The following is a 13,449-nucleotide window of genomic DNA, read 5'->3' on the forward strand; positions in this document are numbered from 1 at the left end:
ATTGATATGTGGTTAATCCATCAAGTGTCAAGCATGCAGCTATGCAATTTCCCCTTCTTGTACTGATACTTTTATTATGCATCTTCTGGTCGACCTTGGAATGAGCTAAGAGACTGATTAAATGTTGCCAGTATATCCCTTGTGTACATCATCAAGGAACATGTGAATGTGCATCAAAGGGGCTGGTCTTTGGCAAAGAGGTAGCTTCATAAGTGGTTTGTCAGATGAAAATGAAGCACTGAAATGTCAAAACATTCTGGGGTCTAGTTTTGGTGGTAGCAACACTATGATGACTTCTTTGTGATCAAATTATAGTTTAGGCCAAATTCTATGCACTGTTGAAAGCACTGACTTTTATTAACTTTTTGACTCATTCTGAGAATTGCAGGAAAATACGTGACCAAAAAGTTGTAGAAGAATTGGAAAAATTTATATGCTTACATTCCATAAACTTAATAAAAGGTGTCCTACACCATGAAAAATTAAAGATGTAATAGGTGTTTGTTCTGAATTCAACACAGTGGCCAAACTGAAAGGCCTGTATACACTTCTTTTTTAAATCCCAGAATGATTAGTTTCTTACACTGCCACAAAACCGAAGACAGTTTGGAATACTAACTAAAGTGGAAGACATCCTTAGATCATGCATGTTCAAGCAAATACTCTACAGAACAGAGAGTCATTGCTCGTGTGACAGAGTTTATAGGCCTTTTAGCTGGAGTTCTTACTGTTAGAAGGTGCATCATAAAGTGGTAGGTATATCCTTGTATTAACCCTCTAATGGGTGTATTATTTTTCATAATGGCAGTGAGCAAGTGGTGGACTTTGTACATATATAAAGAATAGCTGTCCTTATGTTACAAATGGAAACACGTATGAGCAAAGTCATTGTTTAATCCTATGGTTAGTTTAATTGAAGAATGATAAAATAAACTTACATTTCATGAGCTACATCACTGTTTAATTAGACAAAAATAAAATAAGCCTGTTCTGGCGTAACCACAAGTGCTGGAACAAAGATGAAGAATGCAAGAGAAGAGAAGGCGGTGAGATGACATCGGCCAATAGCGCGCTGACCAGGCCATCACCACAATATGAGAGGCATCTAGCAGAAGTGAATATGAGTGCTGCTCCTGCCAGCCTTGATCAGACATTAGTGGACAGTATTCGCAGAGCATTAGCATGGGCCAACAGAGAGTGCTACGACAGCAGTTATTAGTGATCCACAAACTGGGTGTCAAACTTGCATGAACACTGTTATATAGCAAAGGACTCAGATTTATGTTGCATGTCACTCACCGCTTGTGACACCACTGCAAATACAAGTTAAGTATTGTCAATCTGCTTTATTGAAATAAAACTACTAACATTATTTGCGTGAATTGTTGTGTAGCATTCCAAGGATGCAGCTTCCTTTAAGCACCCTATACGAGATGAGAGGGCAGGCCCCCACAAAACCTTTCATGTTATCACTCTGTTGCTGCATACAAGTGTTACCCCACAGCAGTGACCCACTTGAAGCATTAAACAGTGCATTACATCATATCCCTGTCAAGCGATTACTTGATTACTAATTATCTCGTAGATAACTGCCTCATTGGGGGATTGTGCTGCTAGTTTGAAATCTGGGTCATTTTCTTGCACAGATTGTAAATTTTTCTCACTTAGTTGGCTGTTTATTTTATGTTACTGATGCTCGTTTGGACATATGACAACACAACTAATTAATATATTAGCTGAAGTGATAATGAAGGAATAGGTAAGGGCTCACAGTTGTAAAACAATAATGGCATGGTACCAGACAATGTTATTTGTGATTGTCGAACTTTATACACAGGCATGCTTGCTCAAGTGTTAGGAGGATGACTCATGTGATGCACAGTGGACTAAATATTGTGTCACGAGGACAGTAGTGTTATAAGTTAGAGACAGCAGTTGCAGATTAATTTGTAATAAATATTCAATGTGTTCAGTTCAGTATATTGAAATCAAGCAGAACATCAAGAAAAATGTTAAAATTACTGACAAACATCATATATCGTCAGGTGTTACATGCTCTGGTATGTAACTGTAGGTGTTTTTCATATTACACGTCAGATTACTATCCATTTTCATGTAAATATCACCAAAAGATGCAGATATTTAGATATTCCCATACAACACTAAAAACAATTGTGTTTTGGGTCCCTTAGGGAGGTGGGACAGGACAGATATTCAGGTTGGCACATTTCTCTTCTTGCTGCTCTCATCTATTACTCTGTTTACCTGTTTACCATGACTAGCACCACACACTCTCATGGCTTTTGGTTTAAGTCCTTATTTTTTCGAATGTTTGGAAATTTAGAAATACAAAAATCAGTTTTAGTACAGTGGTAATACATTGAACTTAAAAACAGAGGATGGAAAATATCCACTATACAGCCACTTTCATTTAAAGTTTTGTTTCTCTTGAATGAACACAATTTTTTGCTGTAGCAAAGATGTGAACTGAAACAGCATATATTTAGTCTGTCTCTCTCCTTATTTATGTTTTTGACATTCATTTGGTCAGTTACTTTATTTACTAGCGTTTCCTTTTTCGTTATAGGCGTGGCCACGATAGTACAGGTGTCACAGACCGTGTTGTCAATCAGTTGTTGACTCAGTTAGATGGTGTAGAAGGTCTGCAGGGTGTCTGGGTATTGGCGGCTACCAGTCGCCCTGACCTGCTTGATCCAGCTTTGCTTCGTCCTGGAAGAATTGATCATACTGTTCTCTGTACCCTTCCAACAGAGGTATATGACTTAATTGTAAATATGTATTAGGATACATGGGAATGTGGAAAGTTTTAAAACTTGACAGTAATATTTTGATTACTCTCTATTTTAATTCATTCAATGGTTCTTTGAAATTGTTCCAACTTATTTTGGAACACAGCAACATAATTCATAAAAATTTGCAGAACTCTTTCTTTTTCCTCTTAATAAAAACTGTAGTTAAGTAAGGATATCTTTGGTACACTAGAATAGTCCCGAGTGAGATGGTTGTGTTTAATAAAATGGAAGAAACAGCATTTAAGCTTCTAGTTGACTGTGCTACAATGAATGTGCCTGAGGACTGAACCAAATCTTATTGAAAATTGTCTGTCCATGGAATTTATGCCTATTGTGAAGATTTTTATTCAGTAGAGTCAGGCATGTTTGACATTTTCATGTGTGTTTTAAAGATGTAATCTAATCAGAAGGAAAGACTTCATCAGCCAAAAGAAAAACTCACGGGAGCTCACTGAAACACAGTTGGAGATAATTTGCTTAATTTAATAATTGTCAAGTCTTATGACTAACTGTTAATGCCAGCTGTGCCAGACTGTAATGAGAACAAACTGGTTTGTTTCAAAATGAAAAGGAAAATAGATATAAATTACTTCATGCATAGTAGAGAGTCTTGAAAGATGAATTATTTGGTGAGATGCATGAGCAACTAGCATTGTTAAAGCTTCCCCTGCCACCGACAGTGGAGGATGAAGCTTTGACAATTCTAGCAACTTGTGCTGGCAGAATTTCAGAAAAGCCAAAGAACCCAAGGCTGAAGCCAACAGGCAAATTGTCATTTAAACCAGGGATCCCCAGATGGTGGTACACATACCACTGGTGGTATGCAAGAACGTTTCAGATGGTATTCATAAAATTAAACATAGTGCATGCTGATACAAGTAAAAGTATTTTCTTTCATTATGTTATTTTAAAAATAAAACGATTATGAGAAAACTGATTGCTAAATTAGCATCTGTATAATGTTAAAGAAAATGAATTTACTGCAAAAGGTTTGTTTCAGGTTGTAAGCAGGATGCAAGATCAGATTGTACTCTCCCAACCCCTCCCTTCATTAGCTTTTGCTGCCTTGAGAGGGAATGGTCATCATGGTGTGATGTTGGCGATATTTTGATTGGGTCTTGTTGGTGGTCATCCTAAAGTTTTCATACCACTTTGCAACTGCTGCCAATTTATGCAATGTACAAATGTGTGTCACTGCAGTAGTCATTATGCAGTCATTACGTTTACATGTGACACATCTTCCAGAAAATGGAAACTGAATTTTGGAAACCATTTTTTGCTGTTGTTTTACGCCTGAAGCCGATTTACTAGCCCATTCAAAAATGACGTCTGGAAAACAGCTATTCCAGTTTCTGGTTTAGTTAGCACAATTACTATTTCTCTTATTATTTATTCCACATATTAGAGGTTGAGACACCTTAATGACCAGTCTAATATTTCTACTTCTCCATCAATGTGCAAAAAGTCACTCCGCCCACATTAACGGAAATTTTTAAAAAGCAAAACTTGACCTGATGACCAAGCATATTTACTTGACCATCATGAAAATACAAGAGAAGAGTTTGTATTTTGTAAACTGCAAAAGAAAATGTTTTCAATAGGATTGAACTTTCTTTGGTTATTTTTTAAGTTATTTTTAATCAGCAAGGACTCTCCATCCAAGAAAATAAGCTGTGTCCTCCTTATCAAGAAATCCTCTGTCCAGTTACAAATTTTGTTTGTTATCCCATATGACTGTACTTTCATTAATAAATATTGATGTGGTACTGACACAAATGCTTTTTGGAATTCAGGAAGTACTGCATCCACTAGAGTTCCTTCATCCACAAATGTCACAGTGTCATATGAGAAAAGAGAGGAGGTCATTTCATCTGAGATAATTCATTATGTTTGAGCTTGAAATATGTTCCAAGACTATGCAGCAAATGAATGTCATTGGTACTGGATGGTAGTTTTGTGGCTCACTTCTGCTGTCCTTGTAGACAGGCATGGTTTGTGATTTCCTCCAATGACTGGCTCAGTTTTTTATTCAGTGGTTCTGTGGCATGTTATGGTTAAGAGATTGGTTGTTCTAGGTAGTTTTAGGGCAATGAGTTAAGAATTACGTTGCAACACTGACCTAACCTACTGCACAAGTTGGCATAGCAGCTGAGGCATTGGATTCATTCGAGAAGACAAGGTTTCTAATCTCTGTTCAGCCATCCATATTTAGAGTTTTGGTGGTTTCTCTAGGTTGCTGAACTTTGGTATATGGTAAGACAGCTCTTTTGGGAAGTATACAGCTGGTTTCCAACCCCATATTTCAATAATTGAAACTGTGTCATCAAAGGAATGCTGAATTGTAATCCTCCATATCTTTCCTTAGCGTCAAAAATGTATGTGTAATTTTCCCATTTGATATTGGTTATATTATAGTCATGTACTATTACTACCACTACCACCACAACTGTATTCTTAAGCTATTTCCGTACTATCAGGTTTAGGTTATCTTTGAATGACTTTACAACTAATGTAACAGAGTCGGTAGAAACAATCAATTATTGATCTAAGTCCCAACCCAATGTTTCTGCTTACTACTGTAAACATTTCACTTCCTGGGGCTCAAACCAGTCTTTCCAATTTGTACGCCAAGTGTTGTTGAACATTTCACATCTTTGTACTTCAGAGGAATTTGCTGTAAACCTTCTGACAGTAAACAGCCAATCTTTTGACATTCTCACTCTCCACATTTGCAGTCCACTTAATTATAATTTGTAGTACATGTTCCAACATGCCATTGTTACGTGTACTTACAGTATGTCCCTTGGTGTTGTACCCTTTGTCGGTGCATGTCATGCCTCACAGTTACTTTTCATTTAAACTTCTGTATTTTCTCCCACACATTTGTTCTAGACTTGCATCATACAGTGTAGGCTTTCACAGCCAGTGTTCACTTCATTTAAGCCTTATGGGCTGAGGTATATAAAACAGTTCACTGACATCTCGTCTCAACTGTGGGAGACATCTTTGGAGATAAAATGGCAACTGCAGCAAGGGCTTGGGAGGGCTCTAAACAATATCAGCTCAAAAATTCAATTTATGATGAAGAAAAAGAGCATTCGATGATTTAATTTTCTGAAAGTAAGTGTGATCAGAAGGGTGGATGGGACTTTGGGTCATAAGGTGCAAAGGAAAGTTACACTTACTGATCAATACTTCCATAAGGAATACAGCTGTCACCCAAGACAAAAGGATGCATCATTAAAACCTTGGTGGAGAGGGCTAATATTATTTACTAGATAAGCTGAATTACCTATAGTTTTCCTTAAAAAAAAAAGAAAGAAAAAAGGTTACTTCACTAAAGAGGTGAATCGAGCACTCTGTCCAAGAAGAGGAAGCAGGACTAATTAGGAACAATGACTGCCAACTAGGAAAGTTTTCCTCCTGTTTATGAACAAGATTATGGGTTGAACTGGGAAAGTGTTGGCCAAGGATGTTGTTGAAACAATTTTTAGGCTTCTTAAAAATGGCAAAATATGCGCAACATCCATTGGTGACACTTGAGATTTACAGAATTTCTTGCAGTTGTGGGCAAATATACATTGACTCTACAGAGAGAAGTATTACCACTCACTTGGCTGAACACAAAAAGAACTGTCAGCTACCATGACCTGAAAAGTGGACCATAGGAGAACAAGTCTTCCATGATAAAAACTATGAAATAAAATTCAATGAGACGAGTGTTTTATCAAAGCCAATACGTTGTAAGTCTGCTTGTGTCTGTATATGTGTGGATGGATATGTGTGTGTGCGAGTGTGTACCTGTCCTTTTTTCCCCCAAGGTAAGTCTTTCCACTCCCGGGACTGGAATGACTCCTTACCCTCTCCCTTAAAACCTACATCCTTTCGTCTTTCCCTCTCCTTCCCCTCTTTCCTGATGAGGCAACAGTTTGTTGCGAAAGCTTGAATTTTATGTGTGTGTTTGTGTTTGTTTGTGTGTCTATCGACCTGCCAGCGCTTTCGTTCGGTAAGTCACATCATCTTTGTTTTTCCAATACGTTGTAATGCGTACATGTGTAGAGAGACCACAGAGATTCATGTACAATATAATAATTTTAATAGAAAAGAAGATGCTGTTAAGTTAAATAAAATATCGATGTCAATTTTGCACCAACCCCACCAACAGAATGAATATCAATTACTTTTAATTGAGAACAGTGATACCAGCCTGATATAATCATGAAATCAGCATGATGTAACAAATGGTGATATTCTCTATGCTGTTCCATAAGTTTGAGGGCCCTTTGAGACCTTTTTGTAGTGAGCATTTTACCTCTGAAGATGTCTTGCAGTCAGAAATGAATTGACAGGAAACAGTTTCATGTGTATCGATCGTGGCCTTTCAGCCTGGAAGTTGTAATTGAAATTCTGGTATTTGTTCGATATCTGAAGTTTGTGTTGCAGTAATTCTTTCAGGATACTCTTAATTGTTAGTGATGCACTGTTTTTTTTATCATAATTCTATATTCACACTGGAACAAATCATTAAAATTATAAATTTTGTATTAAAAGGAAAATTCACTGAGGAAGCTGTTGTGTTATAAGGAAACAGAATGGTTTCAATATGAGAAATTTCAAGTACTGCCAACAGACACTTTTGAAAGTATGAGAAAAAAAAGAAAAACAAAACGAAGTCTATTCCTAGCTTTTTGAACTGTTAGCTCTGTCGTGAGGGAGGAATGAGGGATACATTGGAGAAAGTTTGAAATTAGGACCAGTTCACTGAGATCTGAAGTTGAGATGGACCCACCTGTTCAGAGGATGATAGGAGACAAAGATCAGTTTTTCTACTTCTAAATGTGTGTATTGACTGTACTTTATAATTTACGTATTTTGACAGTTCCGGAAGTCACTATTATGCCAGCTGTTAAATCTTTATTTCATTTTATTGTGCCACACAGTGATAATAAGATATTTTGAACTGCACACATTTCTACTAATCATAATTTCACTTTGATTAAACTTTCATTTTTGTCCAACCAATATTGACCTGGTGTTTGGGCCCTAATATTTGTCTTATTACATTTATATAATGAAAATTAATACAGTTGGTAGACAGTTCACAAGACCATTATGTGGGCAGATGTACAGTTGCAAAGCTGAAACTGAAAATGATGAAATAAATTCTGCTCAGATACAGGTAGGCCCCCTTATACATGGAATACTTATTCACATTTTCACATACAAGTGACTTTAGTTTTAAGTTCAGTATTGCCATCTGTTAACAGTACACAGAGGCAATAATACATTAGCACATCTCAACATGCATCTTCTGTGCATTTGTCAAGATGTGAATTATCAGTTCACATTAGTATAGCTGTGAAGGTGCACTTGATAGGATCTTATCTACAATACTGGGCAGAAGGAAAGGAAGTGTCTCTGTCGATGGAAAGAACTGTGTATAAAAATTATATTCATTACAAACAAAGTTAGAAGTTTTAAATAAAAAATGGAAAATCCAGGATGGAACATAACAATGTTATGAAAAGGAAAGTTGCTACTCACCATATAGCGGAGATGCTGAGTCGCAGATAGGCACAACAGAAAGACTGTCACAAATAAAGCTTTCGGCCATTAGGCCTTCCTCAACAACTTGACTTCAGTCTTAGGCAACTGAAACCACACTGAGGGCAGCAGCACCAATGCATGATGGGAGTGGAAACCTGGTTCAATTCATTGATGACTGATGTGGATCAAGGATGAGGACACCCTATCCACATTCCTTCAGGACATCAATAGCTTCTCCTCCATTTGCTTCACCTGGTCCTACTTAAACCAACAGGCCACCTTCCTAGATGTTGACCTCTAACTCAAAGGTGGCTGCATCAATACCTCTGTCCATATCAAACCTACTGATCACCAGCAATACCTCCACTTTGATAGCTGCCACCCATTCCATATCAAGAAGTCCCTTCCATACAGCCTAGCCACCCATTGTCATCACATCTGCAGTGTCAAGCAGTCCCTCTCGAAATATACCAAACATCTCATTGAAGCCTTCACAGACTGTAATTATCCTCCCAGCCTTGTACAAAAACAAATCTCCTGTGCCTTATCTTTCCAGTCTCCCACCACACCCCAAAGTATCACTGTCCAGCCACAGAGGAGCATTCTCCTCATAACTCAGTACCACCCAGGACTGGAGCAATGGAATTACATTCCCTGCCCTGAAATGAGAAAAGTCCTGCCCACTATCCTTCCCACTCCTCCCACAGTGGTATTTTGCCATCCACTGAACCTACACAATATACTAATCCATCCTTACACAACCCGTGCTCCCAACCCCTTACCTCATGGCTCATACCCCTGTAAATAGACCTAGATGTGAGACCTGTCCCATTTATCCTCCCACCACCACCTACTCCAGCCCAGTCACGAACATCACCTATCCCGTTGAAGGCAGGGCTACCTGTGAAACCAGTGATGTGATCTCCAAGCTAGGCTGCAACCACTGTGCTGCATTCTATGTGGGAATGACAACCAACAAGCTGTCTGTCTGCATGAATGGCACTGACAAACTGTGGCCAATAAACAAGTGGACACCCTGGTTGCTGAGCAAGCTGCCAAACTTGACATTCATTTCAATGACTGCTTCACAGCCTGTGCCATACGGAACCCTTCCCACCAACACCAGCTTTACTGAATTGTGCAGGTGGGAATTTTCCCTGCAATACATCCTATGTTCTCATAACCCTCCTTGCCTCAACTTTTGTTAGTTAGTGTCCTCATCCATCCAGCCTCTTCCCTGTTCCCATGCCAGCACTATACAGCCGTCATTCCAGTGTCACACTCAGTCTTTTTACTTCTCTCCTTTTCCGCTACTTCCCCCCCCTCCTCCCTCTCCCCACTTCACTGTCCACCCCCCCCCCCCCCCCCACCATACTATCCATCCCTCTACCCACTCCAGACTCCTCCATACCCCCAGCCAGTTGAGGACGACAGTTCAATCTCGTCTCCGGCCATCCTGATTTAGATTTTCCGTGATTCCCCTAAATCGCTTCAGGCAAATGCCGGGATGGTTCCTTTGAAAGGGCACGGCCGATTTCCTTCCCCATCCTTCCCTCACCCGAGCTTGTGCTCCGTCTCTAATGACCTCGTTGTTGACGGGTCGTTAAACACTAATCTCCTCCTCCTCCCAGCCAGTTGACACTCCCATCATGCACTGGTGTTGTTGCTAGCAGTGTGGTTTCAGTTGCCTGAGACTGCAGTCATGTGTGTGAGTTGCGTTTGCGCATGCCTGTGCTCACGCGCTCGTGTGTGTATGTGTGTGTGTGTGTGTGTGTGTGTGTGTGTGTGTGTGTGTGTGTGTGTGTGTGTGTGTCGTTGATGAAGGCCTTAATTGCCGAAAGCTTTATTTGTGACAGTCTTTTTGTTGTGCCTATCTTCTACACAAGATCTCTGCTACATGGTGAGTAGCAACAAACATTCCTTTTCATAATATTGAAGTTTTAAACCACTATGAGAAAGGTGCGTATGCTGTTGACATTCAGCACACTTTGTGACATAGTGAATCCATTGTGAGAACTATTTGTCATACTGTGGAGTCAGTATGAAAAACTGCTCAATCTTTGGCTATTTCAAATGTGACTAGAGTGAACAAATCACACTTGGAGGTGATGGAAAGACTGAAAAAATTCTAAGCCATTGAGCTGAGCACCACCCACAACCAAAAGCACATGCCTCTCTCTGGAGCTGCTGTTCAAGCTAAAACCAACAGCTTGTATGCAGATTTGATGAAAGAAGAGGATGATCCAACAACTTTCTCGTCCACCTCAGGTTGGTTTGATTGCTTCAGGTATCGTTTTGGCTTTCACACCATTAAAACAGAGTAGAGGCAGTTGCAGCAGATGAAGTTGGAGCTGAGGAATTTGAAAAGAGATTTAAGGAAATTGACAGGAAAAGGCTATACTGTGAAGCAAGTTTTCAACCTTGATCAAATGTGCTTACTTTGCTTTGGAAATTAACCCATCTTCATTTTTGTTGAAGAAAAAACAGCTTCTGGTTTCAAGACTGCCAAGGATTATGCCCCCTTCTTTTTGTAGGAAATATTGCAAGTGACTGAAAATTAAAACCCCTTATGATCTGCCACTCTTAAAATTCTAGGCCATTAAAAGGTTGTGAGGACCATGCTGGGAGTTCATTCAAGATGGAATAAAAAAGGTTTGACAACTTCTACTAAAATATGACTATTTTGTTGCTGTACTGAATAGAGAAATGAAGATCTGCTATGAGAAAGGAAAAAATCTCTTTCAAAATTTTTCTCCATCTTGATAATGCCGCAGCCACCCACTTTTCATTACTGATTCTAATAAAAACTGTGAAGTCCTGTTTCTCCCGCCTAACACTACATCTATCCTGGAACCCATGGACCAGGGAGTTATTTTTAAATTTACGGTTTACTATCTGAATAAAACTGTCTCCAGTCTCAGGGAAGAATGTGATTCAAATGACAAAGTTACAATGAAGATTTTTTGGTGGCAGTTTAATATTACGGTGGTGATAGAATGTTACTAGAGACACATGGACTGACATCACTCCAAAATGTATGAATGGTGTATGGAGGAAATTGTGGCCCCTTGCTGTGTCAATGCTAAAAGATGAAGTGGTCAGTGATTTCACTGTTGCAATGAGACACACTGTGGACATGGCACAACAGTTTGGTTTCATTGATGTCTGTGAAGAGAATATGTGACTTAATCTCACATTCTAAGAACCTGACCAATGAAGATTGATAGTTTTCAGTGAGAACAGTAATAAAGAAGAAGCTGAAGTTGAGGAAGTTCCTCCTGTTAGGAAGCTGACAATGAAGAAAATGGCCAGTGCCTTTAGAGTAACTGATGCCACAATGACGGTTTTTGAACAACAGTGATCCTGAATGAGTAAGGAGTACAGTAGTGAAGCGAGAAGTTGAACATTCTCCTAAATGTTACAAAGAGTTGTATAATCAACTGGCAAAGCAGACTATACAGCTGACAATGAAGCACTTCTTTGCAAGACGGTGTGGCACTTCAGACAAATGTCAAGTGCATTGTGAAGACGCTTCAGCTACTGCAAATAACTTGCATGTAAAGAAATCTGTCATTGAAAATGAACTGACTACGGCATCGATGGATTCTTCCACTGCAGATGATCCAGAGTCTATTTATGATGCATATGATTTATGTATTGTGTGTTAAATTTTTAAGTATGAACTTCCAGCATACGGGAGTAATTGTAGGTCAACAACTTCTGTTAATCAGTACAATGGAAAACCATCCAAAGTTACAGATTTCATTTTTTTTATATTCACTCGATGACTAGTTTCTTTGCAACTTTTGCTGGTTTCACTGTACAAATTTTTAAGTGTGTAAATTTTGTATTAAAATGCATTTCAGAAAAAGATAATGATTATTTTTGGCAAAAATACTATGAAACTCTATTTTAAACTTAATATGTGAGTAAATGAGAACTTAGTCTTATATTTTACATGTGTTGGGTGGGTGCATAAGTTCATTGCATTTTTCCATAAGCTTAATAAACACAACAGATACACATAATAGAGATGTTAGTCATTAATAATATATTCTCCTTTGCTGTTTACAACAGTCTGTTAATGCTGGGCTAACTTCTTGATTCCTCAACTGTAGAAATCATGTAGTTTTGAGGTGAAGAACTCTTTGTGCCATGTTGCGAGCGCATTTTCGTAGGGAAAGGAAGTTCCTTAAAGGTTGTTCAGTAGAGAGTGATAAAGGTGAAAATCTGAGGGTACAAGATCAGATGAATAAGGTGGGTGCAGAATGACTTCCCAGCCAAACTCCTGTATAGTGTCTTTTGTCAGTTTAACAGAATGCAGGCGAGTGTTATCTTGGAACAGCATACTTTATGCAGTCTTCCTGGTTGTTGTTCTTGGACTGTGTCTGCAAGACATCTCAGCTGTTGAAAAAATGTCAGCCATGATGGTTACACTTCAGGGAAGCAATTCATAGTACACTGCACCATCACTGTTCCATCAGATGCATAACATTGTGTTTTGTGGATGCACAAGGTATTTATACGTGGAATCACTGCTTTGTTTGGGCTCAAACCTTCCTTTCTTTTCCTTATGTTAGGATGATAGTTCTCACCACCATTAATGATACAGGGTAGGTGTGGTTGGTGTTGTTCATGAGCCAATTGATGACAAACAAGCTGAGGCGCACATTTGGCTACCCACTGATTTTTATGATTTGGTTTAGAGCATGCGGTACCCATATACCCAATTTTTGAATCCACCACATTGCCTGCAAATGTCCCACAGTAGTGGAATGATCACAGTTCATCACATTTGCAAGTTCTCGAGTACACTAATGTGGATAAAAGTGGATTAAAGTGTTTAAATGCTCTTCATCAAAGCCGAAAGGCCTTACATGGAGAGTCACTAATGCCAAAATGATCCTCTTTAAAACAAGAGAACAAATGTCTTGCCATGCTCTGTACTATGGCATTATCCTCATACATGGCACAAATGTTCCTGGCTGCCTTCACTGCTATCACCCCTCTACTGAACTCAGACAGAAGAGTATGTTGGAAATATTCTTATTTCTCCACTTAGCACTCCATTTTATAGCATCCAAAACTC

The 13,449-nt window shown here is 38.8% G+C and overlaps 1 protein-coding gene across 1 annotated transcript in view; it reads left to right on the forward strand.

Annotated features, from left to right (window-relative positions):
* LOC124776403 (peroxisome biogenesis factor 1) overlaps positions 1-13,449 on the forward strand; it is a 388,232-nt gene that overhangs the window by 236,207 nt on the left and 138,576 nt on the right. The window contains 1 exon segment of the mRNA XM_047251383.1: positions 2,588-2,774. Within this exon segment, the coding sequence (XP_047107339.1) occupies positions 2,588-2,774 (187 nt within the window).

Source organism: Schistocerca piceifrons, chromosome 2 (genome assembly GCF_021461385.2).
Source record: "Schistocerca piceifrons isolate TAMUIC-IGC-003096 chromosome 2, iqSchPice1.1, whole genome shotgun sequence".
Classification (NCBI taxonomy): domain Eukaryota; kingdom Metazoa; phylum Arthropoda; class Insecta; order Orthoptera; family Acrididae; genus Schistocerca; species Schistocerca piceifrons.